We start from the raw sequence: 13,945 nt of genomic DNA, 5'->3' as shown, positions 1-13,945 counted from the left end.
CCAAGGCTTTGCCAAGAAGCATCTGCCAACAGCTTCGTCGGGATTCCTTGGTTCTTCCTCTCCCTACATGAGGATGCTGGGGAAGTTGGGTCCTTGCCCATCACCACACACAGTGAGTCACGGGGTGCCTGCCCTTGAATTATCCAGGATCCTGCCAAGGCCTTGCTGGCTTTAATTATTCCTTTTGGGAGCTCAAATGGCGTGTGGGGATACCTGGGGCTTTCCCCCACCCCCCGGAGCTTTCGGCCCAGGCTCACCAACTGTCCCAGATCTCAGTGCTCACTCTCTCCTGAGACGAGAGTAGGGGCTGTAGAACTGCCAAAGGACAGCGTGTGGGACTTGCAGCCCTGGCAATGAACCTGGAGTAGGCCACAGCTGGCAAGTTCAGAGCCTGGTTGCATTTTTGGCACCTGGCACTTTCTAGCTTTACCCCTATACAAAAGAGTTAGGGTGACCACAGATGCGGGGAAACCACTGTGATGTCCAAAGTCCCCAAAGATGTTCTCATCTACAACAATCATTACTGTCACATCATTGCTGCTCCTATGACTATAATAAATGTATAAGAGCAGCCGCCATTTGCTCGACACCCACCATGTAGCAGGCACACAGCAGGCCGATTACATGTAACAACTCTAATCTGCGTGACGGCTCCGCCAGCTTGGTATTACTTTACAGACGAAGGCGCTGAAGCTCAGAGGGGTTTTGAAGATTGGACAAGGCCTCATAGTTTTATTAAGTGGAGAGGCCGGGACTTGCATCCATATCTCTCTGGTCTACACCCCTTGGCTGGCTTCCATTTAGTGGTAGTAATGCTCTGTTAAGAGAATGCTTTTTGCAGTGGTTCCTGCCTTGATCCATCTGCCTAAACCTGACACATGTGCCTCTATTCCATGTAGAATGGGAGGCAATAACAAAATGAATTTACCAGCCTGGGAGGCCTGTTTTCCATACTCAGTTGATGCCCTTGACAAAGGGCCCTTGGTTATCCTTAATTACCACATCTGCATTTTTTTTTAGGACATCCAAAGCCCCCAATCCCCCCCCCCCCACTGAATTACTCCTGGGTGGCAGGGCTGGTGGAAGGGAAAAGTGGAAAGGTCTGGGGCATCAGCTGTGATGGGGTCACCTTGGTCTCGCTGGGAAAAGTTAGAGAATCCAATAATTGTCCGCCTCCGCCTCAGGGTGGATTTGGGGTTCACGGCTGTCTCTGTGTTAAACAACGAGTGTCGCAAACTTGCATGTTTATCAAACTGCTGCCCTGTAGCCAAAATAAAGACACTTGGGTGCATCCTGGTTTCTGTTTACAGCGCAGTGGAAATCGGTCTGAGGCACACAGGAGGGGTGATGGCAGTAGCAATGAGCATGAACAGAGAACCAACTGAGCAGCTTTTGAAACCCTCGGACCTCAACCTCATCAAGGACACTTAAATCTCTGGCTGTAGGGCCCCGGCAGGAGCATTTTTCTGGAACTTCCCGGGTGACTGATCATTTAGATGTACAGCCCGGGGTGAGAACCACAGGTGTAGAGAAAGGTTGAGACTAGATGTTGCTTGATTGTAATCGTTTCTCAAAGAAAGCCTTTGTATGGGCCAGTAAGGACAGGGCCTCCAAAAAGCTGCCCCACTCGCCCCCCACCAGCCAGGAAGCTGCCCGATAGGCTGTCCTCCAGTCACCTGATCACATCTTATCAATGTTCACTCCTGTGTAGTGATTGAGATCTATTTCTCCTGAAACCCGGGGTCAGTCTTTTCTCCAGGGGAATTGCTGGGGCAAGGGTGGGGTGAGGCATACTGCTCCCCACCCACCCCCTGCCCTCCATGTTGTCCCTCATTCCGCTGCGGCAGCGGGCTCACCAGACCCTGCCCTCTCAGCCCCATGGCTGCATTTGTACCCACTATCCACCCTGCCCCCAGCAAGCGGCTCTGCGGGCAAAACTCAGGGCCAGGCTCATTGAGAGTGAGGTGGAAGTTGAGAGACAAAGTGCCCACCTTCCCTTCATGAGTCTCTCTTCCAGACCTTCACTCCCCTTGGCGCATCTCCCTAGGCTCTGGGTTCTGCCTCTGATTTGCCTGCCAAGAGGATGCCGGGGGTACCCGATGACCCCATATTCATGGAGTGCTACCACACGGAGCCAGACCTGCCCTCATGGCCTTCAGCAGCTTTCTCCAGCATACCACGGACCAGTGCTGGCTTCCAGGGGGCCTCTGGTCCCATCAAGTTAGGAGGGCTTCCCGTCATCAGGTCATTGGCCCTAGCTCCTTCTGACATGACTGACCCTCCTCCTCTTCCACGTACAGCTGGTGGAGTGTAGAACATGAGTTAATAATGGGCATGGTCTAGGGTGCCCTGGGCTCCCAAAGCCACAGCCAGGTCAGCCGCATTTGCCTTGGTCTCTTTCCATTACTTCGCTTCTCAAACACTTGCTGCACAAGGTGAAGATTCCCACCTCCCTGGCAGACCAAGTGGCTACTGAACGTGCCCCGAGGCCCTGGCTCTGTGGCCCAGGTGGGAGCCTCTCTTTGAATGCCAGCACCACAAACCTCCCACTTCCACTCCGACTCCTATCTGTGTGCTCCAAACCTTGCCTCCGGCACAAGAAGTTCTCTCTTGCCAAACCAAACCTAACTCACAAACTTGAAATTCCCATGGACATTCCAAAGAGCACACGCATTCACAGAGTCCTAGCGTTTTCTGTTAAGAGGAATTTGCTATCAAATGGGCTCGGTTAGTGTGGCAGTGCCAGGAGAGAGTGAAGAAAGAGCAGCCAGAGCCCCCCTCGCCTGCATGCCTCCATTGCCCCCCTCTTCCCGCGAGAGCCATGACCTTGACAGTTCAGGGTGAGCCAGCAGCAGAGAAAAGTCTTGCTCCCTCCCCCAGTCCCAGTGCATTTGGAGAGGATGGTCTGTAGTTGGCATGGAGGGAAGCAAACGGAGGTGGTGCTGATCGACTCTACCGGAGATGTTGATGGGCACAATGTCAGAGTGCGTGGAGCAAGGCTGAAGCCACCGCTTTTCCTCTAGGATGGGCAGAGGGGAGGGGCTATTCCAGGCAGCTTGCTTGTCGGCTGTGGTCAACAGGCTCAGGGAGGCCTCAGGAGCCCTCACACCCTGGGTGGTGGTCTCATCCTCGCTCAGCTGCCATTTTGTAGGCTGTTGGGAAAGAAGGTGATGGGAAGGGTGTGCTCCCGACGAGATGAGCCATGCCCATGGGATGGCTATCTAGACAGGGTGGTCAGAGGCTTCGTCTGGGAGGCAGGGAAGTGTGGACGGGATGCCAGGTCAGACACCTGCTGGTTAGGGCCCCTCTCGGCAGGGCCTCAGGGTAGCTGTGCTGGTGAGGAGAGGTGAGCAGCAGCTTCCGGTGGGTAAGGTGCACGGCTCGAGGTCCCCCATTAATGAGCGCAGAGAGAGCTCTGCCCTGCTGGCTCTCACAAGTGGGGGAAGAGGCAACTCACCATCGATACAAACTCCAGACGCCTGCCCGCCTGAGGCCTTGGGCTAGGAGTGGGCTCAGGGGCCTCATCAGCAGAGCGGAAGGTCTGCCCCAGAAGTCTGGCCTCCGAGTACTGTTCCTCATATTCTTCTGAAAAATAGCACAGTGGATACACACTCTAGGGGGCCACGGCCAAGCACTGGGCTGGGAGAGGACCGCAAGCTGGGGCTCCTGCTCTAGCTGCCCGGCCTGACTTGCCTTGTTTCTTTGTGGTTTGGCCTGGTGTCCGAGCCTTTGGCTTCGGAAACGGAAAAATGCCTACTCTCCAGGACTACAAGGGCTGAGGAGAAAAGTTGGTAGAGTCGAGTTGCGCTGGTTCTGTGACCAAGCCTGTGTCTTGATGGTCCCCACCTTAGGTGCTTGACTTGGAGGAGAGGCTCAGGGTGCAGACACCTCTTGGTCCTTTATCCTCTCTCTGAAGCCCTGCAGCTCCTCAGGGTTTCTGCAGGCCTACCAGGGAAAAGACCTGTCGGAAGCATGAAGAAATCTGCACTGGGAAGTCCAGCATGCAGTGCTCCCTTGGGTCTCAAGAACTCTCAGCTGAGCTTCCGAGGGCCTGGTTCCCTGCACCTTCGTCCCACTGTGGGTGGTTGTCAGGTCCAGGGGAGCTTAGGTGAGGGAGAGGGAAGGCAGAGGTAGTGGCAGAGAAGGAAGGAGAAGTTGAGGGGCATCGCCAGCGAATAAGAGGGATGCACAAGGTTTGAATGGCCTTCACTGAAGTGATGAGTTCGATGAGTAGATGAAGAACACGAGAGAGCAAAGAACCAACGGGGGTGGGGCTCTCTGCTCATCTGAACAAAGACTTTAAGACTCATAGAAACTTGGAGGCTGAGGGGCCTCAAAAGTCCTCTGGTTCACCACCCCATTCTGGGCTCAGAGCTCCTCCTCAATAGCCCTTTTAGATGCTTCTTCAGCCTCCACAGGGGAGCTGCCGTCCTCCCAAGGCAGCTCATTCCATCCAAGGACAGTTGGGGCTGTGGCAGGAAAGCTCTTCCTTATCTCGAGGTGAAATCTGCCTCCCTCCATGTTTCCTCCACCCACTGGTCCCAAATCTGCCCATGGTGGCAACATAGAGCACACTGACTCCTTTTCCGCATGGCAGCTCCTCTCTTATCTGAACACAAGTCTCGTGGTGTCTTTTGAAATCTTGCTTCTCTAAGGTTACCACTGCCCTGGCAAGGGAGGCGAGGGTTTGGGCTAGAGTCCAGTTGGGTGGCCCAGCTACCATTTTCTACTCTCCATAAGAGTTGACCTTCATTGGTATGGGTAAACGAGAGCTGACAAGACTTCTTTTCGCACTTAGTGTTCACTCAACAAATGCCTACTGAGCACCTCTTGGGGAATCCAGCTCTTTGCCGGGTGCTTCTGGAAACACGAGGGTACTAAGAGATGTGATTCTCTCTGTCGAGAAGCTTGGTCGGTTGGGTTAGGTGGACGGACGATAAGCCCAGTACCAGTAGGTGAATGAGTTAATGAATGAACAATGATAGAAAAAGCAGTTCAGAACTATATAAGTCCTCTGGAGCTGGATGGCCCAAGGTGGTTCGCAGGAACACTGGTGAAGGGAATGAGCAAAGTGTAGAACTAGTGTTAAAGCGTTTTGAATGAGGCAAGAAGAGAACTGTGAAGAAAGTGTAAGGACTGGAAGTTGGAAGACATGGAGGAAGGGTTTCTGGGTCTGGAAGAGAGGCCTCAGTGGGACAGCGAGTGCCTGGAGTAGGCTATGGAGTTTGTGACTACAACTGAGATTTTATTTGTATTCATTACTTCATGGAGATATAACTTACCTACAGTAAGGTGTACAAACAACTTCAGTGCTCAGCTCAGTGAATTTTGACATATGCATGGCCCTTGTAACCTCTGTCCAGGTACTGTAAAACCCCAGTTGTCTCTTTCACAGCACTGAGTTTTAATCTCTTTGCCACTTACGTTGGCTTAATCCCTCCGTTCAATGTGTATGGTTTTCACATTGTAAGGTGCTATCAGTGACCACACTGTTCTCTCTTTGGTGTTAACTTTAATACAGTGCCCAGCTAAGCCTGTGTTCCAAAGGACACGTATTGGGAGTTGACAGTGCATCTTATCGGGGTCTCTCCAGCTGCAAGATACTCTTACTGAGCAAGTGACATACCATTTTTAATTCTCACAAAACTGTGTACCACATGGGAAACTGGAATCTCACTTTAAAGATGACTGATTCATTGGAAGCTTTAGGTAATCTGCATAATGTCCCACAGCTAGTTAGGTGAGGGATGGGAGTGAGATTCTAGCTCTGTCTGATTTCAGAGATTGGATTTTCTCACTCTGCCCAGTGCACCCAGTCTGACTGCTCAGGCACCATGACCGGGCTGTTTGTCCAGGTCATGTGGACCCAGCTTTTTGTACAGCATGCTCCTCTGTATACTCCAAAGACACTGGGCTGCAAATTGGGGATGAGGAGACCTCTGGGTGCTGTGTATCGGGCTTCCTTTTTTTTTTTTTAAAGTAGGCTTCACGCCCAACATGGAACCCAACGCAGGGACTGAACCCACAATTCTGAGATCAAGACCTGCTCTGAGATCAACAGTTGGTCGCTCAAGCTCAACCAACTGAAAGTCGGGCTTACTCTCATGAGGCAGTTGCTCCCCAGGAGACACATGGACAGGTTGTGGCAAGAGCAGAATGGGTGAAGCCCCGAGGGGGAGAGACCCTGCAGATGCCTCCATTGTCCTTGGGTGCCAGGATTCCAAAGGCATGGGCAACATGGCAAGAGAGGGTCTAGAAGGTCTGTGAGCCCACCCTGTGGGAACTTCTCCCCCGGCTCCCTTTGTAAGTGGCTTGACCACTGCCCTGCTTCTGCCTCTTCCCTTTTCTCCCTCGTGGCCTCCTGAACCAAAAAATAAAGGGGTGGGGGTGGAGTGGGGGGAGTGGTGGCGAGTAAACAGCCCGAGAAATTGAGTCCTCTCGAATCATTTAGTCTGGAAGGTAAAAAGATGGGGAGATATGTGTGGTTTTTTGTTTTTCAGTGGGGTTTAAACTGTTCTCTCTCTCTCTCTCTTTTTTTTTTTCCTCTTGCTGGTCCCTGTCCTCTTTCTTCTTCGCCTCCCTCCAGCCGCTGCGCATCTCGCCTGTGGGCTCCGGCCGCAGCCCCCCTCCCTCTCAGTACCTTGCAACAGGCTCTGGAGATTGAGCTGCGCCTCTCGAAGCAGCTCCTCTACACTCGGGGGCCTGCCCGAGGAGAGGAACACGTTCACTGGCTGTCGCCATGACGACCTCGAGTGGGCAGTCGCTGTCGCATTTTCCCGACCCGAGTTAGCTGCAGCTAGGGAAGGAGAGAGTCAGTGAGAGGCGCAGGCGGGGGGCCAGGGGGGGGTGTGAGGGGCCGGGGGGGGGGCGGCGCGCGGTGGCCAGTGGGCGCCCGCGGTTCCCTAAGCCCCGCCCTGCCGGGGGCGGGGGGGGCGGTGCGAGGCTGCGTTTAAAAGGCGGGGACTCGCCAGCCGCAAGATTTTTCCTCGACAGATCCTGCCGCAGTCCACTCCCTCCCGCTCCGCCAGCCTCCGCCCGCCCCGCCGCCGCCTGCCGCCTGCTGCCTGCCTCCTGCAGCCTGCTGCCTACCGCCCGCGTCCTCAGCGCCTCCCGGCTCCCGCCGCCGCCCGCCCTCTCTGATCACCGGGACGAGGTAAAGCGCCCCGGGCTGAGCCGCTGGGCCCTCCGGCCCGAGCGCCCACCCTCCGTGCTCGCCCCAGTGGGTGTGGCTCGGCCTCTCCCGCGCCCAGCCGCGACACTTCGGTCCCCTCCCCCCGCACGCGCCCCACCGCGGCATTTCAGCCTCCTGTAGCGGCCTCCAGCTCCCCACCCCCACCCGCGCCCCCGCCCTCAGACCTAGGGCCCCTGAGCTACTCCTAATGTCCGAGGCCGCAGGAAATCTAAACAGCCTGCGCATGGCGAACGTGGCCCTGCGAGAAGAATTAAATGCCCTTCGCGGGGAGAATGCCAATTTGGGCCTTCAGCTCGGCAGAGCCCTAGCCGAGGTTAATTCCTTGCGGGGCAATGTGTCGAGCTACATCCGCTGGCCAGTGCCGGTGGTGCCCGTCCTTGCCGAGGAGAACTTTGACTTCCCGCTCAGCGAGATCGACGCAGTTCCCGAGGGGGATCTGCCTTTCCTGTGTTGGCCTCCCCCTCGCGCAGAGCCCGAGTACGCCTCTGACGAGCTGTTGATTAGCGTGATCCAAGATTGCGGTACCTCAGACGCGCCCGTCGACCCTCCCCCGCGGGCTATTCCGCCCCCGCCGGCGCTGCCCCCGCCCCCAGCCAAGGAGCAGCCCGCGCAGCCTCCTCTGCCGCCTCTGGAGCGGCCGGAGTTAGAGCCCTTCTCGGGCGACCCGGTCTACCTGGCCGAGTTCCTGATGAAGCTAGAGACCTTTATAGCGGACCACGAGGATCATTTCCCCGGGGGCGCTGAGCGGGTGGCCTTTCTGATCACCTTTTTCGCTGGCCAAGCCAAGAACTGGGCCATCTCTGTCACTCGGGAGGGAAGCCCCCTGCGTGCCAACTTCCCACGCTTCCTGGATGAGATCCGCAAGGAATTCTGCGGCCCCATCCCCCCAAGCGTGGCTAAAAAGGCCATCCGCAAGCTCAAGCAGGGGCACTGTACCCTAGGCAGCTATGCAGATGCTTTTCAGTTCCTGGCCCAGTTCTTGTCTTGGGATGACTGCCGCCTTCAAAACCAATTCCTTAAAGGCCTGTCGGAATTCTTCCGCAAGGAGCTCTTATGGTCAACTGAAATGGCCGACCTGGACGAGCTGATTCTCGAATGCGTGGAAATAGAAAGAAAAGTGCGCGTGCCCAAGCCAATCCCACTCCCCGGGGTCCGCAACATCTTCTTCCCTTTCGCTGCGGACCCCAACGCAGACACTGATGATGAAGATTTCCACAGTGACGAAGATGAAGAGACACGCAAGCGCAGGCTTTACGACAGGGAGCAGCGGAGGCGCGTGAGAGCTGTTCAGGAGGAGACAAGGGAGGAGGAGGAGAGGAGGAAGAAGCAGGAAGAGATGCGGAAGAAGCAGATGGAGGAGATGAGGAAGAAACTGGAAGAGAAGGAAGAGGAGGAGGACGACGAGGACGAGGAGGTGGATGTGGACGAGGAGGTGGACGTGGAGACAGTCAAGGATGAAGAGAATAAGGGTGATTTTGTGTGCCCGGTCCCGCAGCCAGACCCCGACGCCGACCAGGATGGGGACCAGGAGCCGGAACCGGAGTCCGAGGATGAGACCCAAGACGATGACCTGGATGAGATGATGGAGATGGAGCCGACTGTCGCTCATGCTTCATCTCAGACCACTGGCTACTACCATGAGAATTTCCTAGACGCATCGCCTCCCATCATTCAGCCCAGCCGGAGGAGGAACCAGAACCGCGTCCCGCTTCTGGAGGGCCTTCCAGGCACTAATTCGCCGTTCTACAGCTCGCCCCCGCTGATTCGCCGCGCAGGTCGCCTGGGGCAACGCCAAATTCGAAGACGCCCGCCCGTGCTGTTCCGCCTCACTCCCCGACAGGGGGGTCACCGGGCCGCACGTGGCCGAATTCGCGTGTGAGCGCCAGGGCGAGCTCGCCGCGCAGAACACACCCTTCGACAGCGTCCCCTGCCCCTGCTATCGCTGCCACACCTGCCCTATTTGCTGACCAGTACTTGAGGGAGTTCCAGACCTGTAGAGCCCACAGAAGACCTGCAGAACTCCAGATCGTCTTGCAGCCATGACCAGAGAGGGACCCGTGTCCAAGCAAGGCCACCTGAGAAAGAAGGGGTCACCAATAGCTTTCCTCTTGGAGCACACTCTGCTCAGTCTTGCAACAAGCTAGAGAGCAGGGTTCTGGGCCTGTTCCCATAAAAGAACTGGTCACCCTCTTGTAATACCCCTCTAGTTGTTCCTAACCCTCACCTCTCCTGCGTTTATTCACCCTGTGTTCTACGGTTTTATCCTCGGACTGGCTCACCAGGACTTCACCCAATGCCTCACTGAACTGCCCCCATGAGCTAAAGGACAGGCCATAGCGAACTCCTAAAGCCACTGAGGCCACTTACAATATAACTGAAGGAGAGCAGGATGGTATCAAGAGATGTACGAAAAGACGATGCTGGCTTCAAGTCCCCCGTCCAGCAGAAGGGCCCTGAAGAGAACCCTACATCCAGCCCAGTGAGCATGCGCAAAACCATATGTCAAATGGACAACATGGCCGAGATCTGCTCTTGACTGACCCAGCAAGCTGGTTCCTCCTCCCTACAGACTCCTGTATCAGGGCCCTTGGACCCACTCACCAAGTCTGGGACCCTCTCCTCTTACCACACTGCCTTCCTAGGCATCCCCAGGAGACAGAGCCCAAGGTTACAGGCTCTAACTCTTCTCTCCATGTTGCCCAAAGGGTGGAGGAGGGGCGGGGGAGGAGTGGGGAGAGGAGGATGGAAGGAGGAGGAGGACGAAGCAGCAGCAACAACTCAGCTTGAAATTGTAGGGAGTGACTCTTTCCTTAGGGACAGTGGTCTCCTTCCCCGACCAGGCCTTGGACTACAGCCCCCAGCCAAAGGTCTTTGCAGGAGACTCGCCATCCTTGAGGTACCAGAGGAGGCCCAACTGGCCTTTCTTTCCTGGACTGCCAAAGAGAGAGAGGGCCTGAGGCCTGCTCTTTAACTTCGACTTCAAGGATTCCTTGGTTCTGAGAGGAGAGAGGAAGGTTCTGTCTCCAGCCTTGCAGCTGGGACGTCCTCCTGTTTCTCACATGGGGGCCAAGCCATGGCCAGGTGCCGGGCTTTGAGTAGACAATGAGGCTTAAGAGGGTGACTGCCTCCTAGTAACTCCTAGGACTTCTGGGTACAAACCCAGCACCCCCCCCCCCCAAGAATCCTGCTGCTTCTCTTGGGTCCAGAAAACACTGCTTCAGCAGCGAAAAATAAATACTATGTCACTCTGGGCCCAGAATGCCAGCCAGATCCACTGCTGGCCTGAACTGCCCTTAGCACTGAGCTTCGTGCGTAGTGCCTGGCAGCTGGGCGAGTGCAGCCACAGTGTCTGTGGCCGGAGGGAAGAAAACAGAGTAAATTATGCCTCTGTTCCTCACTGGAGTCTGACATAGAACCTCAGCACAGCCTTAAGATTTTGAGCCTGGAGACAAGCGGAAGGAGCTGGAGGAAGAGGAGTCACAGAGAAACCCAGTCCTCCGGCTGGTTTCTGGTGAGGTCTCTATTCGTCAGTAGGAGGTAAGAAGCCCTTTTTGCTTTATAACACCCTTGGCAGCCTGGGGAATTCAGGGAGCCGGGTTCCTAGAACCTGTTGCTGCCTTTTAAAAAGGCTTCCCTCTCCTTCAAGGAGAAAAGTAACAGATAATCATAACAGAAATTTTGGAAAATAGAGAAAACTGTTAAGGACCGAACACCCCCAGGCATTCAGAATCTGGCCACACGAACGCAAGTGCTGTTAACACTTTGATGCCTTTCTAGCATGTTCTCCCTCTGTCTTTTCAAAGCTGAGATCATGCTGTAAGCTCTTGATCAGCAGGATTTAAAATGGCTGCCACCTATGCAGTCATGCATACTGAATAATTTATTTAAGCAGTCTCCTAATTTGTTGGACTTTTTAATTGCCTGGTTTTCTCCATTCCTGCCAGTATAGGAGTCAACAACCGTGTAAAGAAAATTTTGTCTGTTTTTCAGCTATTTCCTCAGAGAGTTCCAGAATGGGAACGGCTATCCTTCTAAGGCTGTGGATCCTGTTTGCTGACAGTTGATGCGCTGGGCCTGCTGCCTGCATCCCTGCCGGAGAAGTGCAAAGGACAGGTGCCTTGCACCCCTACCTCCAGGGACCCTTTCGGCATAGGCCCTGCTGTTCCCGTGGTGCCTCTCACCCTGAGCCCCTGTAGCCTCAGCCAGGGAAAGAGCTGATGAGCAGTGAGCTGGTTTCTGGCCCTTTGGTGGCAGGGGGGCTTGGGCTTCCCTTTGACCCTCTTCCCCCACCTTTCCTAGATCTTTAATATTTGTTGTGACGTAACAGCCACAAGAGCTGTAAGAGGAACTATGGGCTTTGGGTGCTTTCTTGGGTTGAAAGAAGGGTGGGGTGGGGGGTGGGGGTGGGGAGGGAAATGCATGCAGGGGTACAAAGGCAGCCCAAGGATTCCCAGAGACTCGGGAGGAAACCCGTTTGAAACAAATGTGTTATCGTTATTGTGTTATTGTTGCATTACTGTGTTGTGAAGATAAGAAATTGTTCTGTATGCTAAAGCTTTCTCCTCAATAAAAATATAAAGGGTGTGTAAAGACCGTGTCTCTCCGGATTATTGAGCAAACAGACATAGGCGGGCACTTAGTAGGCATCAGAGATCATTTCCCAGGCACCTTGCCTGAATCAACCCTAGCCCGAAGCCTTGCAGTCTTCAGATGAGGAAGCTAAGGCCCAGCCAGGCCCCAGGGACCTGCAGAGAGTCCTACGCACTTGGGGATGGCAGTTGTTGGGAGGGAGGGAGGTAAAAAGACTAGTTATCTTGAAAAATAGCATTAGTTCTCCCCTGGTCCTATCATCCTATAATGGCACCTCTCCTGGCCGCCAGCACACACACGCACACACACGCACGCACGCACACACAGGCGTGCGACATTGAAGGGAGGGTGGGAGGCCAGGGCCAGTGAGGCGGGAGGGCCCTTCCACTTTGGGGCACTAGGTGGTGCTACCGGACATAACCGGGCTGGCGGCTGCCGATTCTTGAATCCGCTTGCCCAGAGCAGTTCACACACAGACCCTCCCTCCCAGCAAGATTTCACTGCTCCTCCAAGACTTGGGGGTCAGAAGAAACTGAATCCCCTTCTTGGATTTGCTAAGGTTTCCCAGTTATGAATTGGAATTCCCCCACACCCAGCCCTGGGACAGTGGGTGGTAATGTTTACTAAGTCCCCTCCCAGGTACCAGTGTTAACACCGGGTACCTCACAACTGCTGTCTTTTCCTCCTACAGATGAGGGAACAAAGGCTTAGAGGGGGGCAGTCACAGGCCCAAGGTTTATAGGGGCTAGTGGCCTTCCCACAGCTCCACAGCCGCCCATTAGTCAGAGCTCTTTGCCTCCACTCCCTCGGTCCCACGGCCTCCCCTGCTTTCAGAGCACAGTGAGAAACAAAGCCCTGTTTCAGAAGCCCATCTGCTTCGCCCCTTTAAGACAGAGGAAGGCATGGAGGGAGCGAGGAACCAGCATGTAGCAGGCACTTTCGACAACAAATCTCATTTCATTCCCACAAGCCAGTACAGCAGGTTAATGTGTCTTCTTTGAGAGCTGAAGGATCTGAATCTCAGCGATATTAGGTTCCATGCAGGGACTTGGGCCTCGGTGACTCCCAAAACCACACCCTCTCACCTCTAATAACGCCATGCTGATTCCAAGGAAGCCTGCTGAGGAGCTCAGGTCTCAACCTGACTGGACACTGGGTCTTTTGCCAAAGCAGCCAGATCTATGCATGAGGGGCACTGTCTCTAGGGGGCCTCTGCGAGAACCAGCTGGGTGGCGAGCTCTGCCCAGCAGGGTAAGTTCTGCAGAGTAAGGTGCTGAGTATAAGGCAGTATGTGTGAGTGTGTGGCTGACTGCCCCTTCTGGGGGAGAGACAGGGCTGTGGCACCCTGGGCTGCCTCAGTCAGCCCTGGGGCTGCCCATTCTGCCTCAGCGGGCCAGATAAGGTCTCTAGCACCCCCAGAATTTCTCATGCCATCACAAGTAGGGATAGGTGAGCCCAGATTGTGTCGTGGCCCATCAGAGCAGGTGGGGGGAAATAAGAATAGGGGAAGACTTGCTCCATACCCCTGCAGCCACAAGCCCTGTGAGTGTAGGGGAAAGAGCCCAGGATTCCTTATCGGCCCTGCCACGGACTCATTTTGGGACTTGCATGAATCCCATTCCTATTCAGGCCACAGCTTCCTCATTTGTCTAGTGACTGAGGGGTCCCTTGTGCCCAGCACAAGTCTGGGTACACAGTAGGATCTCAAACCTAGCTTGATGCATAGCTTGAGTGAATAAATGGGCTGCTGGATTAAAATTTTTAAAAACCCTGTTGCCAAGGTGTGGAAGAAGGCAGAGAGCATCTTGCTGCCTGTAAAGCAGGCCCCACTGTTCCATCATTCATTCTATGATGAAATGGCAGCTCAAGGTCACTCATTTGACTTGGACTGTGAGCTCCAGCGCTGGATACCCAGAACTCTTCACCTCTACCCTCCACTCACTCATGCCCTCAGTGATGGAATCAGAATCTCTAGGAATTTCTGTTTCTAAAAAGCTCCCTAGGCAATGTTAATGTAATGTTAATGCCTAGCCTCCTGCAGAAAAGAGCCTTGGGGACAACTATCCCAGGCAACATTTAATGGCCAGTTTGGTTTTGAGCCTTCTCTCAGAGCTCCCTGGAGCAGAAACCAGCCTGGAGATCCCGTACTAGCCCATAGTAAGT

The 13,945-nt window shown here is 54.7% G+C and overlaps 2 protein-coding genes across 9 annotated transcripts in view; one reads left to right on the top strand and one right to left on the bottom strand.

The window, feature by feature from the left end:
• Positions 1–13,945, bottom strand: part of NHSL2 (NHS like 2) — a 263,702-nt gene that overhangs the window by 15,044 nt on the left and 234,713 nt on the right. For 4 of the 8 annotated variants that reach the window (XM_032331460.1, XM_032331457.1, XM_032331458.1 and 1 more), the window contains 4 exons: positions 6,641–6,796; positions 3,458–3,585; positions 2,957–3,152; positions 1,130–1,261 (listed from right to left, as the gene is read on the bottom strand). The exons of 2 other annotated variants lie outside the window; for them this stretch is intronic. In XM_032331460.1, coding sequence (XP_032187351.1) covers positions 1,130–1,261; positions 2,957–3,152; positions 3,458–3,585; positions 6,641–6,796 — 612 coding nt within the window. Of the gene's footprint in view, positions 1–1,129; positions 1,262–2,956; positions 3,153–3,457; positions 5,051–6,640; positions 6,797–13,945 lie in introns of those variants that run through there. 2 more of the 8 variants (XM_032331463.1, XM_032331462.1) reach the window with 2 other exon arrangements.
• Positions 6,977–11,782, top strand: RTL5 (retrotransposon Gag like 5). Its single transcript, XM_032331466.1, has 2 exons — positions 6,977–10,729; positions 11,183–11,782. Exon 1 carries the CDS (start codon positions 7,380–7,382, stop codon positions 9,069–9,071), a length of 1,692 nt encoding a protein of 563 aa, XP_032187357.1. The 5' UTR covers positions 6,977–7,379; the 3' UTR covers positions 9,072–10,729; positions 11,183–11,782.

This window comes from Mustela erminea, chromosome X, assembly GCF_009829155.1.
Source record: "Mustela erminea isolate mMusErm1 chromosome X, mMusErm1.Pri, whole genome shotgun sequence".
Lineage (NCBI taxonomy): Eukaryota > Metazoa > Chordata > Mammalia > Carnivora > Mustelidae > Mustela > Mustela erminea.
Note: the sequence above shows the minus strand (reverse complement) of the source record. Positions and strands in the feature narration are given on the sequence as shown.

Coding starts and splice junctions, on each gene's coding strand:
- RTL5 (XM_032331466.1), top strand. CDS start 7,380: ATGTCCGAGGCCGCAGGAAATCTAAACAGCCTGCGCATGGCGAACGTG.